Raw genomic sequence first — 20,994 nt, forward strand, 5'->3', positions numbered from 1 at the left:
TTTCAAGTCAGTATCATACCTTTGCATCTAACTTAAAACACAGGTCCAGTTCTTATCATACAAGTCATACAAGTAAAACCACAGTTTGCTCCATAATAATATTATAATTCAACTAAATTTTTAATATTAGGACAATATTTTGTTGACACTGAAATTCAGACCTCTTATAAGACAAGAAAGTGTAACTATAACTCCCGACTTGAGATTATTTAGCAACTAGGGCTGAAACACTCAATCAATAAATCAGTTGATCGATAGCAAATTAATATACAAAACTTATGCAAACTTACACACTAGGAAATTATAATGGCCATTTCTGACATGATGATCAATAAAGAACATAACTAGAGAATAATTAGGCAAATGGCAAATGAAAATCATTCTTATTCGCAGTCCTATTAACAACTCAGGATATAAACAAAGTCTGAAAAAACTGCAAAAACGTCCCAGTCACTGTCAGTGACGATGTTGGTGGCTTACAGAGTGATTGTGAGAAAGCTGTGTTCATAAATGCCTCCCAGTCAGTAAAGCAAACATCAGTGTACAAATAAAGTCAGCATGACTGAGTGGGAAAAGTTCCTTTCTCAAAGTCTCAGAGTACCAACGGATGTAAGTCTCTCCAGTGAAGCAAAGACAGACTACCATACTCAGCAACAACTTGGTGTGAAAGCAAAGAGTCAGTGTTTTCAGGAGTCACAGGCTCCAAAATGAACCAGCGTTCCCACCAACAAACTGATGGAAGAAGAAGTACATTCAGTGCTTCAAGGCGTTGCAGACCCACCCAGATGTTTTCACTTCTTCTCACTAGAAAACTCTGCCCAGGTTAACATTGGGTGGAGCTGTGCTGGGAAATATGTAAGGTCACCAGACTAATAAAAATGATAAAGATGTAAACCATCCTGCACTGACAGCAGGTGCAACGGTCTCGGAGGATTAATCGGGCAAAATAAGAGAAACCATCTGTGCGGGTGGACCACAGATGTTTAGGGGCTTTCAGTTAAAAGTTTGTTTAGACACACACACACAACCAACACGCATTTATAGCAAGATGCAAGACCAAACAGTCACAGCCTGGCCTCTTTGCAATCTTAATGTAATAATGGAAATCAGTAAATAATTTTTCCATGGTAAGAATAACAATGATGGACACTTACGATGAATTTCCATATGTTGAAAAAGAACTGTGGAAATGTAATTTCCCATTTCAGTTATCAACTGTATTTCCAATATGTCCGGCATATCAACAACTCTGGATATGTGAGCATCACGTCGTTTAAGTATCAAAAAGCCTTGGTTAACTTTTAAATAGATGTGTCTACCTCATGAATATTGAACAAATGTTAAAGCATTACCAGATTCATTTTGGATATTGACGTGCATCACTGAAGATTATCTACAATGACGTTTTGACATGTGAAAACTCTTTTTCATATCTAAAATTCTATTCTGACTAGTTAAAAGATGAACTGCAAATATCTCAAATATAATTGTTGCTAGTGCGAATGTCATTTTCACGAGTTATAACTGCATTTCAGATATTTAAAACACAATTATCGATGACTGACATTACACATTATTACAAGTTACAATTCCAAGCCGACTTCAATACTTTAATTTGTACTACTCTCACTATTAAGTTATGGATATGTAGACTTGAAGTTACAATACATCAAACTTGAATTATAGATATAATAGGTTATAACTATAGATATGATATGTAATTGAGCCGAATGGTATAAACTGATATGATGTACATATGTTAGAGATATCTACAATGCACATTTTCACTATTAAGAAATAAGATGGGTATCAAGAATTAACATGTTGACAATTGAGAAACAAACTGCAGATACATCTAATTAGAACTGACTGAAAAATCACATTATGCATAATAGCTTGAGATTCAAACTGGTCAAAAACGATGAATGATATGTACAATATGTACTGATTGACTGTTTAAAGGGCTTTGTCAACTAACGCTTAGGACCGTTAGCGTTATTTCGCAACCGCATTATGTAATTGGGTAAACATTTGAGTAGCAACTTCGAACACATTTGACAAGTTTTCTGTTCACAATGCTGTGTGTGTCTAGGTTGTTTTCACCGCAGGCTTGCTGCTAACATTAGCCAGGTTAGTTTACCAGCCTCGCTGTCAGTTAACTGGTACGTTAGGCAAACAAATGGGTAGTTAGCTAGCTCCAAGTTCGGCTTGAAAACACTAGCTAACGTCAACAATATTTGGCTGAACCAATCCTTAACTCGCTAGCCTTGAAATACTGTTAGAAAAAAAATACAACTGGATGTTTAGGTAAGATTAGCTTCAAAGTCGATCCAAACAAGGCCAATATCGTTAACGTTAGCCTAACACCCCCGCACTCAAAATGAACTCCCTTTTAACAACTTCAACTTAGCTAGCTTAGCTAACTCCACATCACGGACACCACGAACATGACAAAAGGAAAACTTGCTTGACTTGCCAGAGACTTCACGAGTTTTCGACGACTTGTCCGTTTAGGGGAAGCTACTCCATCCGTTCGTGGCTGTTGACAGCAGCTTGAACTACCAGTGCTAGCATGTTAGCTCGCTAGCCAGCGTAGTTGTATCATGTGATTCAGCGGCCCCGGCTAGCTCAAGCTGCGCAGCAGGAGACAGGTTTCATCAGGCTGAGAAGGAAACGTTGGGGAGCTTACTGCCCAGTGTTTAGTCTTACAGACAGCCTGAGTATGTAAAGGTCCCCAAACCAAGCGGTAAGCTTTAAACCAGATACAAGAAGCTTCAGGTTCAAAAAGCAAAATACAATATAACATATAACATGACCAGTAACTGCAAAAACAAGACACTGGGTGGACATTGCCATGGTCAGACTCATTTATCAGTGTGCATGGAGGAAAAAAATGAATTATTGGGGTTTAGCTACCTACTTTGCCGGTTGATTGTGGTCCAGCCTTGTAAATTAGAAGCTGATAAAATTAACAGCTGCACTAAATGGGAGGGCCATATGTGGTTATTGTATGAAAGTTTAAGAAATCTGGGTAATTTAATCTACAACAATGTACAAATCATAAATTATCCTAATTTCTTCGTATGTAAAAATACAAGTCTGTAAGGTGATTAATGACTACAGGTGTGAAATAAATGTGGAGTAAAAAGAACGTTTCCCTCTAAGATGTAGTATGAATAGTCAAAATGGAAATATTCCAGGCCAAGTGCCTGAAAATGTATTACAATAGCACAGCTTTTAGTAAATGCACTTTCCACCCCCGCATACCAGTAGCCTCCCTTCCCTTTGTACACAACTCAACATTTAAAGACAAGTTTATATGTGGTTCTTTCAACCAAAACATCTAGACCAGTGTAGAATCTATACAATATTCATAGCTGTGACACAGACCTAAAACACAGACCACTATTTGTCATCGACAATGAGGAAAAGATAACGTCTGGGTACGTCGTCTTCTGATTATCAGAGCCGCCGCCAGAGGGCAGACTCATCCATGCCAAAACAGGAAGTTGGAGCGAATGTACATTTTTTATCTCCGCCGAGGAAGAAGCCGGAAGAAAATAATCACAAATCGCCAGCCTTTTTCTGACTTTCTTTCAGCCCAATTTTGTATCATCATATATTTTCGATAAAAGGACACCATGCCCGTAATTTGTGCGGCAATAGGTTGCAACAATAAGTTTGTCAAGGGGTCAGAAATAAGATTTTACAGGTAAGTTTTGACCGGTTGAACGGAAGTTTGTGGCACGGCCGATCTTTCAATAGTTTCACGTTAGCTTTTACGTTAATAGGGCAGAACTCAGAAACCGAAGTGAATAGCGTTGTTTTTTGATTAACTAACTTATATTGTCATTGACGATATCTCCTCTTGGTCAATGAAATTTTTAAAGTAACATTAAAACAAAATGTGCAACTTTAATGAGCGTGTCCTGGTATAAAGGTGCTACCGAGCTAACGCCGGTTCCTGTAGCTACGATAACCTTATTTTATTAACCAAGAAAATCGTTCTGTTACCTCGCCTGTCATCTTTTCTGCTCTGCTTTATTGTGCGTTTTTGCTGAGGTAACCGCTGTCTCCCCTGCGGCCATGAGCCAGGACCAAACGGAGCTAGACATTGCCCGAACTAGCACACAGAAACATTTCATTACCCGAACTAGCACACAGACACATTTGCCCTGTTAAACTGCAGTGCAACATTTGACCGCGTTTGGATAAACCGGTTTTAAACGTACAGCATGGACATATGCTTATTCAAATACATAGCAGTATAGAGCTTTACCATCAATGAACAATTTGAATTCATTTAAGAAAACCCAAAGTTTGAGTCAAAATTCAATAGTACATCCAGTTGCAGCTATTTCCACTGCTATATTCCAACGCGCATAATTGTCTGATGTTGTGAACACAACTGACAGACAACCAGATGAACTGTAACAGTATGCTGATGCTTGTTAAGGGTGTACAGGATTTATTTGTTATCGTCTACTTCCATCAGGCTGTTAGTCATTATCATTGTCAGGCATGTTGGTTGAAATCCTGCAGCGTGGTTTGAAGCTGTCTCCTTCTCCTGTGTGTCAGGTTCCCGCTCAGTAAACCTGAACTTGCCAGCAAATGGGTGCACAGCCTGGGGATGAAAAACTTCATCCCTACTGCCAACACCTGCCTGTGCTCAGAGCATTTCCGGAACGACTGCTTCAGGGACTACAATGGCAAACAGTTTTTGAGGGAGGATGCGGTGCCCACTCTATTCACCAATGGGCAGGACTCCTCAAAGGTGTGTGTTCACAACGCTGTATATACTAGTTTTCTCTAAAATTTTGTTTTTGGACTTTATATTCAGTAAATAACTGCAAATATTCCACAGATTGAACTTCGCAAAAGAGGGGTGATACCAAAGGAGACAAACATTGTGAATCAAATGGGAGCACAAGCAGACCGAGACAGAATGAAAGAGGCTGGAGGTCTACGCAGAGACAAAAGAGGAGGGATGAGGGTGAGTTTTCTGTTACCCTTGTTAGTACTGTGAGTAGATAATGATCATACTCATTTACTTTAAGTTGCATATACATTACAGACAATTATTTTTTGAAGGATGCCTTAAGTTTTAAGTAGTCAATGGGCCGAAACCTGCAAAACTACTTTACATCCTTTAAGGTGCATTGTGTAGGATCGGTGGAGTCCAGCAGAGAGGTTGCAGATTGCAACCAACTGAATCCCTCTTGCCACACCCTTCCCTAACCAAGCATGCAGGAGAATTATTTTGTACATCAGACTAAAATAATTATGTTTTTAATGATTATTTTAAATTCGTGTTATTTTTAGCATCACTGGAGCCACTCAGAGCAACAGTATAAGACTGACCAGCATCCACTGGTTAAACTGGATCATTTGAAGCAAAGTTGTGTCTGTGCTGCCCGAAGAGCATTAAACCACATTTGTCATGTCCGTCCCTTTCTTGTGATCAGCTACAGCAAGTAAACTATATGGGGATAATTTACCTCTACATAAAATGTATTTATTTATTTTGTTACAGGGTGGACGAGGAGGCCGTGGAGGAAAGCAAATGTCTGACAGGTGAGACAGTGTGTGGGTGTTTAATCCTTCTCACAGTAGCTCGACTGAATTGTACAATAGAAGTATCTCTTGACAGTTTTTACCTCTTTATCTCTGCTTGTGATTTGAATGAGAGGCCTTTGAAACATGTAGCCCATACCAGATAAACCTGCTGCTGTTTCTCTCAGGCACTAGTTTGGTTTGTGCGGGAACCAATGCTGAGCTGAAGAGGAAAACTTTTTCTTCTGACTCCATTTGTATTGTGGCCTTCACTGACTTTCTTATGAAACAGACACATACACACAAAAAGACTTGAACAAATGGTGACAAAAATCAGAAAGTGCAACAGTTTATGACCAAACAACAGCTGGAGTACATTGAACATCCCAATCTGATTGCATCTGTTCTGTAGGAGTAGTCAGAGGTGGTGTTTTTCCTTCAGGCACCGGGCTCGGTAATGAGATTAATTAAATGTGAATGTAGATTTGATCATCATTTCATAATGATGTCAAAGACAAAAATGTCCCCTCAGTGAATGTTTCGTAATATTAATTGTTGCTGCCAGACTGGTGCGTGCCGACTGGCTTGAACCATTAAAGATGTAAATTTATTCAGAGTTTAGATTCAGTTGCGATCAATTTATACTGTCAGATATAAATAAAACAAACAGTAATTACAGAAAAACCACAAAGAATGACAAAAATTCTTTAAAAAAAAAACAAAAAAACAAAACTCAGTAATGTCGGTCTTTCATCTCCCGCATGCAGACTCGCCTTCGGAGCCAAGAGCAGAGTGTACGACAACAAAGGCCGACTGCTCTCCAACAGCAAGGACATGTGCGACTGTCTGGATGTGGATTGCATGGGCTGCTTCTACCCCTGCCCTGAATGCGGCTCCCGCAAGTGTGGAGTGGAGTGCCGCTGCGACAGGAAGTGGCTTTACGAGCAGGTGGAGGTGGAGGGTGGAGAGATCATCCGGAACAAGTTTGCTGTTTAGTTAGCAGTGACTCTTGGGGTTTTATATGCTGGTATCAGGGCACCTCTGAGATTCAAAACACGCTCTTTACCTTTCATTTTGTTGCTCTCAAAATGTTGCTCCTGTTTCCTTTAAAGGTCCAGTGTGTAGGATTTAGTGGACTCTAGCGGTGAGGTTGCAGATTGCAACTAAGTGAACACCCTCCACTTGCCCTGCCCTTCCAGATGTGTAGAGCTGCAGAACTGCTCAGACAGTAATGTCTCATTTATACACATGTCGCTGTTCATGAGCTCAGCTTCAGGTTAAGTGTCATGCAGTCCAGGGTTGCTTTGCCTTTATTTCCTCTGCTTGTTTCCAGGGAATATTAGCAGCGAGGCAGCAAGAAAACATGGTCCTGCCATGTTTGAGTTTTGAGGAATTACAGTGGTGGACATTTATGTAAATTACATGTTAGTCCTCATTGTCCTGCATGGAAAATGTGGTGTGCTGTCAGCTGACCACAACATCACCGAAACCATTTTGTTTTAATAAATGTAAATGAAATAAATAAAAGTGTGCTGTCCTGTTTTGCTCAATTTTTATTGCCACTGTCTCCATAATGCATTTATTGCTCTTTTTTAAAAGGGCTACATATAAATGAAGCTTATTAATATTTATGAAACCTAGTCGATGAGAGCAGAGAGCGAGTCGATGCAAATAAGCCATTCATCAAAGCAGCTGAAGTTTTGCTCCAAACTCAAATTTGAATTAAAATATTTTCTCAGTGGGACAATTTGTGTTGCACCAGCTGCAAGAACAGGAGACGCACCAAAACCAGATATCAGCCTTTAAATGACAACTACTCTCCCATTCTGACTGCTGGCAGGAATATTAATTACTGTTATGTTGATGGTGTGAGTAGCATCCAGAACTCAGCTCAGTATTTCTTGAGTGGTGAATCTTTTGAGTTCCAAATATAACCTGAAGGTTCTCAATGACAAATGTCTGACGTTCTGGAACATGTTTTTAGCCACACTAGCAACGTGGTTCGAGGGGTGGATGGTCAGTTCATCACTTTGCTCCAGACTGAAATATCTCAGCAACTATTGGATGGCTTTCGCATTGCCATGAAACTCAGTACAAACAGTCATGGATGGATGCACGGCCATGAAAGCTGGTGCAGTTACCCTTCATGCTGAAAGGATGAATCTTAACGACTGGTGGCTTTTCCTCAAGTGCCACCATGAGCTACATATGTAGTTTTTAGTGAAAGTTCTCGTCAACTATTGGACAGATTGCATGAACTTTGATGCAGACATGTTCCTCTCAGGATGAACTGTAATAACTTTAGCAATCATGTAACTTTCTATAGAGTACCATCATCAGATTGTCATTTGTCCAGTGCATTTAGTGACCAACATACTTGCAAGACTAACGACACTATTGTTAGCATACTCACATTAGCTCAAAGCACCTCTGTGCCTGCGTAGAGCCTCACAGAGCTGCTATCATGGCTGCAGATTCATTGATTTCTTAATAGGCTACATAATTTCATTTGCTAACACAAAGCAGCCCAGTTGCTGTGGGAATGAATAAATTACTGGTTGTTTCAGTGGATTGCTGCAGCTTTGATCCTCAAACACTTCAGTTTGGTGTGACTCACTCACACCAGTACTCTCACAGGCTTAAATCACATATTAGTTAAATGCAAGATGCCAAATCAGGATAGCACACAAAAACAACAAACATGCAGAAACAAATGCGGAAAAGGACAATTTAGCAAAGTAATGATGTTAAGTACAATTCATCAGTTAGCAGATTCCCAAATGACTGGAAAAAGGCAATTTCTGATACTGAAAACTGTATTTTAATTGCATAGCACATGTAAAAGCCGTGCACACACACACACACACACCTTGTGTGCCTTTAACAGCCGTTAATAAAAGATAGTAGTGACAATAGTCTGCTCTGGACCGTAACCCTCTGAAGAATCGACTGTCCCTAGTTTTTAGAAAATTTAACTCAGGGAAGAATTCATCATAGCCAGACACAAAGCCATCCACTACATGACCGCCCATGTCCATTTCCCCCCTCCAGCGGAGCAACAGACTCATCTATAAACTTGATAAAACGTCCATCTAAATATTGGCTGCGGCAGTCATTAGTGAGAGGAGAGTGCAGACCTCCAGGGAGCCGCTGGATAAAAACAAGCCACTATTAAAGGACACCAACGACCTGAACGGCCCGAAATCTGTCCGCAGATAGCCAGCCTGCAGCGTTCCCACTGAACTGGACATGTGACAGATCCCAGAGAGCACTATGGCAAGACGTTTGAACATTTAATCGAACCATCTTAAATATCCCAACCAGATTTCAATTCTTACTGGTCAGACTGGTAATTAAAGATAGCCACAATAACATTCTTCCAAGTAGAGAATGGATTTGAAGACATCCACAATTTTGTTTGTACTACGGAAAACTAATTGTAAGACATATAAAAATCCTTAAAAAGTTTAAGTGACACCCCCGACCACCACCGCCGCCGCCCAGCAAAAATATTCTAAATATAGCGTACACTAAAGATAAGATCAGATAAGATAAGGCTTTCCAGGGAAATTCACTTGTTACAGCTGCAGAATGAAAAAGAGAGGTAAAAAACAGAAAAACTAGAACAAATAGACAATAAAAAATACAAAACAAAATCTTAAACCACTTACTTAAAAGACAGTTTTTTCAGGTGGCTAAAATGGGTTTTGCTGCTGCCCCGTCCACAGCACCACATTGCTTAACTTCCTACACCAGTAGCCCTGCTGCTTCTCCAAACTGGGGGCGTGCCAACCACACTGACTATGAAAAAGTACCTCATACAACCCCACATCAAAAAACCCAAACTATCCCTTAATGGATTTACTCATTCCTCTCCTTACAGATGTAATTAATCTAGCATCCAAACTCAAGGCCTCCCTGAGTCTTTGGATTGGACCAGTCAGGAGTTCATCCATGGTTATATTTACAGACAAAAAAACCCCTCATAAAACAAAGACCCTATAAAATGCTAAAATGCTCTTCCTTCTGACCCGTCTCAACGATAAAGTCAGATGATAAATTGATTTATAACAATCTCGCCAACAGGCTTATCAAAACTGATGAACTCAACCCACCAGACTGGTTTTATTCTAAAGGGATCTGCCTGCAGGTTCTTTAACATTATCCACTGAAAAACCTCCAGGGCCGAGCTTAGTATGACTGTTGCTCTGCTCGGAAGGCTTCTGACAGGATTGAGTGGCCTTATTTGTTCAGGGTCTCAGCTAAGTTTCGGTTTTTATCCCTTCTTTAATTAATGGGGTCAGTACGCTTTATAAAAAACCTCAAGCCATAATTATCACCAATGGACAAATGTCCACGGCCTTTCCTCTGAGTACATCTAGCAGACAGGGTGTCTCCTGGGCTCTTCGTCCTGGCCAATGAGCCTCTGGCAGAAGAAATCAGGCAAGACTTAGACATAAAGGGCTATAAAGTGGGTCCAACAACCCACAAAATGAATCTTCTCGATGATGTAACACTTTATTTGACAAAATTCCCTTGCTGAATTACAAAGTCTCTTAGATGCTTCCGGAGACATCTTAGGATATAAGGCCAATTGTGAAAAAAGCTAAATTATCCCACTTACAAGTTTTGATTATGTTTAGTATCAACCGCAAAGCCCATGTAACTGGTCCCCATCCAGGGTAAGATACCTTGGAGTCATAATAGATAATAATCTTATCAATCTGTATAAACTTAATTTCCACGCATCAGTTAGTGAAATAGAGGTGGGTTTACATAAATGGACACATTTACCGATTTCCTTGATTGGCTGAATAAATTGTGTCAGTGAGATTGTATCATCAATGTCACAGCATCCTTTCTGGTCCTGACCCTTTCCAGCACTACAGAGGCTCTTTAAAACCATTTGTTAAGATCTAAGGCGCTTCACATGGGGTAAGACTCCAAGGATCTCTATGGAAAAACTTAAATGGGACCATAAACTAAGGATGCACCAATCCGACTTTCTCAGACCTGAAATCGATACCTGGGCTATAAGTATCGGCACATGTCGAGTACTGATCCAGTACCAGTGTCTGATTAATGAGCTTGTTTATGTGTACGGCAACATCAGGCTGATTTTAACACTCTTTTTCCTAATGCTGTAGAACAAAATATAACAGATAAATAAAATATGGCAAGAGGTCTGCATGAGTCTTGGACTAGAAGCTAGTGTATCACTCAAAACACCTTTGAGACAGGATGAAGAATGGATCCTTTTGAACAACTCAAGTACGACTAGTCCAGCAAAAATGTAGTTATCTACCACAAAGATCCTTTCTGAAGACCATTCTAGGACCCAGAATGACTTCACCGGCGCTTCATGAGGAAAATGTATTTGGGTTTATTTCAAAAATGTATTTTCTGTTGATGGATGGCGCTTCAAAGGTTGCATAAATCTAGAGAGAGGTGGGAGTCTGACTTAAATGAAACAATTGATGCAGAGCTTTGGTCTGAATTGTGCCAAAAAAGTTTTGTCAGCCACTATAAATGCCAGATTCAGATCGATCCATTAGAACTTTTAGAGGGTTATGTGCTGGACTACAGCTGTTTCCTGCCTTTAGGCCAACTAAGCTAAAATAAGATAACAATCTCCTGGCTGTAGATTTATAAGATAATAGACAATCATGAGTGGTGTAGATCTTCTCATCTAGCATTCAGCTACAAAATAAATAAGCAAAAAAAGCCAAAATATCAAACTCTCCTCCAACAACAGTGCAGATCATCATCACACAGGGTCACACTGCAATGAAGTGCAGAAATCTGTTGACACGGTATTTATTACTCATGTCGTATAACATTATCCTAAACACCATCTTCCTGACATTGTATCTGCTCCACCCGAACAATGTGCGGAGTCCTGATGTGAGGAAGATTTTGCCTGCAGAGCTATTTCTAAATTTAGTGTTTCCCACTGAAGAGAGCCGCTGATCAGCAGGCGCTTTAGTGCAGCTTCTGGAAAACCGCAAACTCTATATTTTCATTTCCACCTGTCAGGAAAGAGGTGAGGCCTGCTCTTTTTCTTATGGGATGACCTCCAGTTCTCAGCATGAAAACTCGAATCTCAGGATTACTGAACCTCAGGAGTCAGTGACTTTTGTCAGGACCAAATGGGAAACTATCGGTGGGACATTTAATCTCTCTGTCGGCCTTTATAGCTTTAAAACCACTCTGCTATCTCACCGCTGCATTTAAGGAAGACAGCAGTTTGAAATGTGCTGCTAATAATACTTACAAGACATAAAAGGACAAATAAAGCACTCAAACTTATAAATAAAGCACAAAAACCACAAACTTACGTGATAGCCATTTATTTTAAATACCAATGTCGCACAGATGATTGTTTTCTTTAAAAGGACGGACAGCTAGGTATGACTCCAGGGAAGCGTCCACAGTATGTGTCTGCAACGTTGCATGCAGTACACCGGCAGTTTCTGGCCACAGGGTAGGTGACCCCCACTGGACATCCTTTAATGTATTTCATCTCATAGGACCAGTCCCCGTTACAGATCTTCTGCTCAGCCCAGTCATGATGGCCCATGTAGACGGGATCCTGTCATCAACGCCAACAGACAACAGTGCACGGTTGAAAAAGATGGACATGAACTAAATCAGCCCCTCACGTGAGTAGATGTTTGAGCCAGGACGTTTTAAATAAAAATCTTCAGTTTTCAAACAGCAGATAAACTATAACGTGAGGACTCCTGCCTGCACCGACTGGCACAAACAGGTAGAAGTACGATTCAAATGGAGACAAAAGGGCTGTCTAGCCACTAAACCTTGAAGCACAGGCTATAATCTGCAATTGATTGGCAGGGCTTTTAATAAAAGAAGTAAAACTTGACCATATGTAAACATCTAATAGATGCTGCCAAAGTCTTTTTCACATTAGCGCTGTTTGTAAATGCAACAGTGAGCCTGCAGACTGTTTCAGGAAGCAGGTTTATACATGCGACAGGTCTTTTATATGTGTGAGTGCATGTTCCAGGTGTGAGAAGGCTCTGGGTTTCACTCAGTAAAGTTATACAGATAATTCAAGTCATTTTGACATGATAGATTTTATATTTTTCATTGACATACCATCATTGGCTCATTTGTAGTGTGGATAAATCTGTGGTTAAGTTGAATAAACTCAACTGAGGTGAAATCATTTAAATGAAAAAACTCCCTCAGGCTTATATTTTATATTATGCCAACTTTATACACCGCAGCATGATCAGCTGGCAGAGTGGAACTTAACGTATGAAACTCAGAGGCAGTTTGTTCAGAGTTGGACTCCTCCGATACCTCGAGGTAGCACTGTCCTGCACATATGGTGGTGTAGACAAACTCGGTGCTGCCACAGCTCTCCACCGGGATGCTGATGTTGGTTGGACGACAGCCGATGCTGCAGTCCTGCCCCGCCCCCACCAGTGCCAGCACTGCTGCCATGACAACCAGCTGCATCCTCCGCCGGGTGCAACACAGACACCTGCCACAAGAGGGGATCAGGTCTCACATCAAAAAGCCCAACAAGTTGATGTGGATTAAAGCGAGGCAGTGTGTCGTCGTGGCTCTCTGAAGCATGTGGGTTAATGGTGGTTTTAGATCCATGAGAGATATTTATGTTTGACTCTTGAGCCTCCATATATTTGCATCTGCTTGAAACAGCTCTGTAATTACATGAAATCATCTCTGGTTAATGTCTAACACCATCCAGAGCAGCTAGGCTTTTCAAATCTATATCACTGTGTAAATTAGTTTTTTTACAGTGCTTGTAGCCTGTATGTATAATCTGTAATGAAATATGCAATGCAGAAGATAAGATTTGATTAGAAAACTGTGCCAAATTTACTTTCAGATTGGAAACCAAAACATTTAAAGACTTTTCCCAATTAGATTCATATCTACCAAACTGCGATGGAATTATAACTACTGTCACATAATGTAACTTTAAATCACTGTCTCAACACCGCATTTGCATTTAATCTGCATAAATGAAGAAAACGTACCTGTAGAGCTCGGTTGTTGCTTTGAACCTTGTTTCTTCTGTCACTCTCTAAACATCTGTAACAGCTTCCAACCTGTGGCTGTCCTCTCCATTGCTTAAATACTGCTCTTCATAAATCCTTTTAATCTATTCAACCTTGGGCTCGGTGACTGTTTTTCCTACCTGACTGGACTCAAAAGCAAATCCTCGCCTCTTTCCCTCAACAGGTCAGCGATGGCTCTTGGCTCAAGGCCTTTCCTTCTGCACTGGAGGAGGAGTGAGACGCTATCTACAGAGATTTTGTTTAGACTACATGAGTGGAAGGCTTAGACGGCCCACAGAAATAAAAAACACAAATCTGCCTCCGCAGTGGAATGGAAAATATTAGCATCAGTAATTAATTTGGCGATGGCAGTAACACATCTTTCCTATGTAAATGCAGTAATTTAATATATATATACACTGTATGTATAGTAATTTATTCTGTCATCTGACAGTTACATGGTTGCTGCCGCTGGCTGGCTGAGAGATTATACTCCATTTAAGCAGTTTTCCCGGCCCTTGCCATTACGTGTAAAGCGGTGCACTGAAATGTGGTGGATCCATAGTCCATGCAAGAACAAATGACGTCAGGTCCAGACAATCAATTAAGTTCCAGCGCGACATGGAATCATTGGCATTGACTATTGAGAGCCTGGGCAAATTCTTTTATCTAGTCCTGTTCCCACTACGTCAACCAGATCTGAACGTCTTTTTAGTCTCCAGGTTGCAGAACTTCTGTACAGCAACAGGTCACGGTTTTATCAGACATTTCGATTCGTTTTGAATTGATTTATATAAAGCTGATGGCTGACACCCAAACTGGCAAGGGACCAGGAAACTGATGGCAAATTTGATCAACTATATAGCTTTTATCTCCCTCTGACCCACATCTCATCAAGACCTGAACAACCTCATCTTGATTCAAAATACACGCACTCTTGATAGAGAAGATCCTGCTGGCACATGGCCTCTTTTTATTCATTTAAATGATAAAGCTTGGTATGATAGCTGCCAAGTCCCAGAAAACCCCGACAGTATTGATCAACATTTACTCCACAAATATAGTTATATCCCTGCTGTAATCAGCGATATCAGCGAACTTAAATATAAGAGCTACAATTTTCATACATCCACATTCCCATCACCTGCCACTTTGCTTTGGCTTTACTAACATTAGATCACTTTCTAGCAGTTTCTAGTAAATCACTGCAAACTAACATAGTCTTTATTTCATGGTCTTATGTGAAACCAGGTTAAAGCCAAATGACTGTAGGACTAAATGACGCATCACCTCCAAACTATGCCAGTTTACAAGTGTCACATGAGTCAAGGACCGGTGGGGGGCACAGCTGTTACATATGACTCCAGATTATTAATGATAAACCCAATTAACACTGCTGTTTGAGGCTTCTTGCGCACTCTAAGATGCAATCATTTTATATAGATAGTAATTTTATATTGACCACCAGAGCCTTTGACCTTTCTTTGTGGTCTTTATGGTGGATTTTAATATTCATGCTGATGACAAATCTGAGTCATTCAGTAAAGCTATCCTGATCTCAAAGATTCTGCTGTTCTCTTAGATCACTACCTATTCATTTTGAAGGTTACACTGTCCAGACCTCGTATTTTACATTATACATTGTATTGTACTTTTTTTTCCAATTCTCAGCCCACTATTATTATAAATAACAAACAGTTCTCTTACTAGTGGAATTGTGCTTCCATCTTTTAAAACATAGGTCATCAGGCCACTCTCAAAAAAACAAAACCCAGACCCCAATTTGATCAGCAACGACAGACCAATCACAAATCTGCCATTCTTTTCAAAACTCCTTGAAAAAAAAAGTGGCTCCACAAGTCATAGATCACCTTTCATTCAATAATCTGTTTGAACCTCATCAATCCGGCTTCAGAAAATTCCACAGTACAGAAACAGCCCTGACAAAAGTGGTTAATGATTTATTACTTTCTACAGACTCTGGCTCAGTTTCAGCACAAGTGCTCCAAGACCTCAGAGCAGCATTCAACATGATTGATCACCACATTCTATTAGAGAGTTATGTTGGTCTCACTGACACTGCTTTCTCCTGGTTTATATCATATTTAAGTGACAAATCTCAATTTGTTTTACACAACAACTATTCATCAGACCACAAGAAGCTCAGTTAAGGTGTGCCACAGGGATCTGTGCTTGGCCCCATTCTTTTCTCTATTTACATGTTGCCCCTTGGTACGTTCATCAATCATTACAAACTAGGTTTTCATTCCTATGCAGATAATACTCGGCTTTACATCTCCACTAACCCTGATGCCTGGAGGAATACCTTGTATTCAGTTTATGTGTGCATGGTTACATGCCAACATATGTTACACATTTTTGTATATGTGTGTTTTTCATCTCTATCCAGGCATACAAAGTTACATTTAAATATATTTTGCTAATGTTGTTTATTATTGTTTTGTTTCATAGTTTGTAGTTTTTAGTATTACTGTATAGGCCTTTGAGACATACTTTCTGATATCAGGCTAGAATAAACTTTGACTAATTCCATCATCATTCTGGCATTGGGTTTTGTTTATTGAAAAATGAGAGACATCAAGACTCTGTGAGAAAAAAAAACCACTGCAAGACCATCTTTTTTTATCCCACCACTATGATGCCAAAGCAAAAAAATGTTTCCCACAGTGGCTTTAAGTCTTTTGTGTGCAGGATGTAAAAACTGAAAATGAATGAGAAATTTACAACTCCACACTTTCTCAACAACATTTTTCCATATTAATGAGGTTCAAAGCAGTCCCACACTGAACAAACACTCTGTTACGTGTAGAACTTCTGCATTGAACTTAAAGAAAGTATCAAATGCAAAAGTACTCGTAATATAGAATGGGTCTTTTCAGAGTATTACATTATTATCACATACTGTATAGCACTGTATCTTTATCACTAATGTGTGTTAATATTGTAGTTGGTCATGGTTTAAACAAAGTAACAAACCGTACGTATATAAAGGTGTCAGAAAAATGTATGGCGCACAAAAGACAAAAGAAGTGGTGCAGAAGTATGAAGCAGTGGTCAAATGTAACTAAGTACATTTAATGTACTTGCACTCTTGATTCTTTCATGACACTTCATGACACTTTACACGTCTACTTGACTCCATGTCAGAGGAGTGATGTAAAATTAATTGATTGCCATAAAATCCATTTTTTGGTTTGTTTGACAAACAAGCATCATGAAGATTTTTAGTTTGGACTCATTAGTTGCAGTCCAATAGAAAACAGTTCAATTTTAGCTCCACCTCAACCAAGTCACAGTAACGGGCCATCTTTCTGCATTAAGTCCTTTTACTTTAAATACATTCACTTGATTGTACTTACATACTTTTACTTAAGTATCATTTTCATGCAGATAAAGGATCTGAATACGTCCTTCACCACTGCTATAAAGTAACGTACAATGACAAAACTCAAGTGAAGTACAAGTACCTCAAAAAGTACAGTACTTCAGCAAACGTCTCCCTTTCCTTTCATACAGCTGAAGCAGCCACTGAGCCTGCAACTTTCTGTTTTTGAGAAATTCTGTGTTCTGCTGCATTCAGTAAAAAGTTAGCACTGCACCACGAGCTGGACGGTCTGCAGTGACAAAAGAGTATAAGTACTTGGGCAGCAGCCACGGTTCATCCAAATGCTGCTCCGTCTGCCCTTGCAGCCACCAGGGACTCAGGTTCCCCAGCATCCTGCGAACTGCTGTACCTGCCTAACAAGGACTTTTATTGAGTGTCACCCTCGTCCTCTAAGGCACTACTTCCTTTCAGAAACCTCAGCTGAAATACATCATTGTTAGCATGCATTTTGTCCTTAATGAACACCAGTCATGGTTGATTAATCTTGTATTCAGAGTAGAACACTTCATTAGTCACTTTCTGAGTAGTCTGAATAACGGCTGGTAATTCCTCTTAAAATGAGCGCATCTGCACTGAAACTTGATTTATTGAGTGTGGAACTGAAAAATTACATCCGCGCATGCACTGCATTGATATGCTAATTACACGAACACCTTCTTTTATTTACTAAAGGACAGGCAGAGCTTTTAAGTTCAATATCATGGTCCTAAAAATAGCTTATTGCTGCTGCAGCAAGTTGAAAAAAAAAACAGCTCTAAAGAAGCAATAAAATAAATATCAGAGTGAGCGTCTTATTTCCCTTTACAACAGCCATAAGAAGAGAAGGCCTGCCCTGTAATGTCCACTGGCAATCAATTTGGAAATGATGGACGAGGCGATGGTTTAAATGGCCAGGATGATGTTCTGGTTCATAACTCGAAGCACTACTATAAAAGGGGAAAAAAAGCTCATTTTGGTATAGCAGCTCTAACAAGCTTTATATGAAGCCACACATAAAAACACCTCAGAGCCGTGCATCTTGCTGACATCACAGATTTGAGTTACGGGTCATTGGTTTTGAGTCCTCTCACTTTTTTTTTATCAACACATCGTAAACACTGCCATAACAGGACTGACAGCATCCACAAACCCACTCAGTCACACCTTGCTCCCATCTCTGCAAAGCCTCGCCTCCTCTGCCGCTTCCATCTGCTACCGTACGAGTCCCTGATCACAGCCACCGACAGAAACTAAGAAACAGAGACTTCAAATCATCCTGTCGCATGAAAAAACACTCACCGAGGCCCTGAACACACCGCACCACCCCACACTCACGTTCTCACCCTCCTTCCATCAGGTCTAAACAAAACGCCTCCACAGCACTGCCAAGGACAGGACTTTTGTTTGGTGACTGTACTGGATGTTTCTGTGTGCTGGCTGAGTGTGGACGTAGGTGGTAGGTCTGTTTATGTGTATCGGCTGCTGATGATTCTTCACTGTCTTCTGTTCTCTGCTTTCTCTGTTCTCTCTCCATTTTTCCATCCAATCTATTGTTTGATTTCTCTTATCGACACATCTGTGTTCCTTTGTCTGTTAAATATCTCGTAGTTCAGAATGTTCATGGCTTTCTTGGTGTGGTCTCTTAAACTGTCTGGTCCTGGTCTGTAGCCAGGATTTAAAAATTACTAGGTAATTTGTCCAAACTGCCCCAACACAACCCCACCCACCTCCAATATTTTTGACTAGTTGCTTAAAAGAATTTATTTCTTCATCTAACTGTTAAATCTCTGACATTAGCTGCTCCTCTACACTGTCAGGTATGTAGTTTTTCAAGATATTTAGACTAACAAATATAAGAATAATGTAAGAATAATACAAAGCACTCATACCTGTCCCTTGCTGCTTGTACCTGGTGCCTACATTACCCACGATGCAACTCAATTCAGGTGTGGTGGGTAATGTAGCCTCTAGCTGCTAGCCTCAGCAAGGAGAAGGTCTGGTCAGATCACTTCTTTCTAACTCCACCCCCACAGACTTGTTTCATTTTCAAACTTGTGGTCTTCAGACCTGATCAACATTGACTCAAGTGACATCACATGAGGCAGCTTACTTTCCGCAGCTCCCTCTGGAGTCACAAAAAGCTTTATATAGATGATATATATTCATACACATATGAAAGTTCCATGTCTGTTTCACCTGTGACCACACATGCAGCATCACAGGCGGGTGTGGTCATAGGTGTGCTTGGCTGTACCTGTAACCACACCCAGCAGTGACATCACGGTGTCCTGCAGTACGTCTGTACATCACTGCAGCAAGGTGAGAAGTGAAACCACTGGAAGTGAACAAAAACATACTAGTGTGGTTATTAGTTCCTGTTTAAATTTCATTATTGTATATTAGCACAATTTGCTATATCATAATATACATCAATGCAGCACAAACACTCATTATATTATGACATTGATTTTGACCATATTGCCCAGTCCTGCGTGAACGGAATAGTTTATCTGAAAGATGTTTTCATGCAGTATTATGCAACCTGTTCTCAGGAATCAGTACCCAACTGAATAAAAACCTTCCTGCTGTCCGCTGATGCAAAACTTGACTTTCCATCATGCTGACAAGGGTAAAAGGTTATCATTGCATCATTAACTCTTACACTTTAGTTTCAAAAGTCTCCAACTTTTTTGACTTCATAAGCCAGTTTTGAATGACGCTTGTGTTTTTACAATATTCAGAATTACGTTTGAATGCAGCATAATTTTTCTGAGTTAAACGTCCCCAAGCGTAGGTTAAGACTACGAAGGTGCACATATTCACCATTAGCAGCATGCATATCAGTAGCATATTGGCTTTTTATTCGTCATTATAAAGAACGTATTAATGCCTTATTCTGCATGACCATGTTATACACTACTAGGCCAGTAACTAAGCAATGTCCCTCAATAACTTCCTAATTACTGCTTATTGATAGTAAGTTAGAAGGTTGTTAGTTGTTGAATTATGATCTTAATAACCTAACCCTTAACCCTCAGAATTAGGCATTAATAAGTCATTCACAATGACCACTATATGCTACTAACATGCATGCTAATATACAGCTAGTTAATGGATGAATACATGTACCTTCATATAAAGTGTTACTGTAGGTTTCAATAAGATGCAGGAGGACACTGTCAACAGATGCTGTTATGTTGCAGATCTGGCATCAGTTCAAAGTGCATCTAAACTTGTGAGTAATAAGGCACCTTCTATCCTCACTCTATCACCTCTTGTTATTACTGACCTCACAACTCCCCCTGGTGCTGACTGAGGTGGATGCTCAATGAAGTGCAAGGGGTGAGTGTGCTTGATGTGTGTGTGGTGGGTGGAAGGTTGCCTACACGTTGTGCAGACTAGAAAAGAGCTCCTCTAATGTCTTAGGTAAGTATTTGAAACACAGATGGCTGTGAAGATGAGCTCTTTAGAGAGTCAGTGAGTGATATTTGCACTGTCAGCAGTACTGATTATTTCACTAGCAAAAGCCTCTGCATTGGATTTTACATCTTGTTTCAGATTTCCTCTTGTGGAAAAGAAGCACACTGATTGGATGAGTCATTTTAGAAGGGAACTGCACAAGCAACCAAAAATATCCCTACAGGAATATTACAACTAGAGATTTTAAAAACACCTTAGGGAATGATTAGGATCCCTTAGGGGAATATAGCATCGGTTTTCAGGTCTGGAATAACAGGCTGTTGTCCTAATTAGAGTTTTTCAGTCAAACGGATAGTTTGAATCAAATGAACTGGACTGAATGGGCTATAGCTACTGATTGCGGTGTATCCCAGCACCAGGCCTGCAGTGGTACCTGCAGAAAAAGCAATTATCTGCACAATCAAATTAAACCTCTGAGGTTTCAAAGGTGCAATGAATAAGACTTTTACTGTCCCATAGCTCGAAATGATCCAAATAAATCTGCGGTGGCAATAGGATGATCAATAACAGTGACTCAACAGTTAC

General features: G+C 40.1%; 2 protein-coding genes across 2 annotated transcripts; one reads left to right on the plus strand and one right to left on the minus strand.

The window, feature by feature from the left end:
* Positions 1–3,545: 3,545 nt before the first annotated feature.
* Positions 3,546–7,079, plus strand: LOC121609381 (ADP-ribosylation factor-like 14 effector protein). The gene is made up of 5 exons (XM_041940995.1): positions 3,546–3,712; positions 4,579–4,774; positions 4,865–4,993; positions 5,534–5,574; positions 6,321–7,079. The coding sequence occupies exons 1-5, from the start codon at positions 3,642–3,644 to the stop codon at positions 6,547–6,549; spliced, it is 666 nt and encodes a 221-aa protein (XP_041796929.1). The 5' UTR covers positions 3,546–3,641; the 3' UTR covers positions 6,550–7,079.
* Positions 7,080–11,941: 4,862 nt separating this feature from the next.
* Positions 11,942–14,518, minus strand: fshb (follicle stimulating hormone subunit beta). The gene is made up of 3 exons (XM_041935218.1): positions 14,505–14,518; positions 12,880–13,063; positions 11,942–12,145 (listed from the first exon to the last, which is right to left on the minus strand). The coding sequence occupies exons 1-3, from the start codon at positions 14,516–14,518 to the stop codon at positions 11,942–11,944; spliced, it is 402 nt and encodes a 133-aa protein (XP_041791152.1).
* Positions 14,519–20,994: the final 6,476 nt, after the last annotated feature.

The sequence above is a fragment of the Chelmon rostratus genome, chromosome 1, assembly GCF_017976325.1.
Source record: "Chelmon rostratus isolate fCheRos1 chromosome 1, fCheRos1.pri, whole genome shotgun sequence".
NCBI lineage: Eukaryota > Metazoa > Chordata > Actinopteri > Chaetodontiformes > Chaetodontidae > Chelmon > Chelmon rostratus.

Coding starts and splice junctions, on each gene's coding strand:
- LOC121609381 (XM_041940995.1), top strand. CDS start 3,642: ATGCCCGTAATTTGTGCGGCAATAGGTTGCAACAATAAGTTTGTCAAG. Junction 4,775..4,864: donor ATGGGCAGGACTCCTCAAAG/GTGTGTGTTCAC, acceptor AATATTCCACAG/ATTGAACTTCGCAAAAGAGG. Junction 4,994..5,533: donor ACAAAAGAGGAGGGATGAGG/GTGAGTTTTCTG, acceptor ATTTTGTTACAG/GGTGGACGAGGAGGCCGTGG.
- fshb (XM_041935218.1), bottom strand. Junction 12,146..12,879: donor CAGGACAGTGCTACCTCGAG/GTATCGGAGGAG, acceptor CGTTGATGACAG/GATCCCGTCTACATGGGCCA.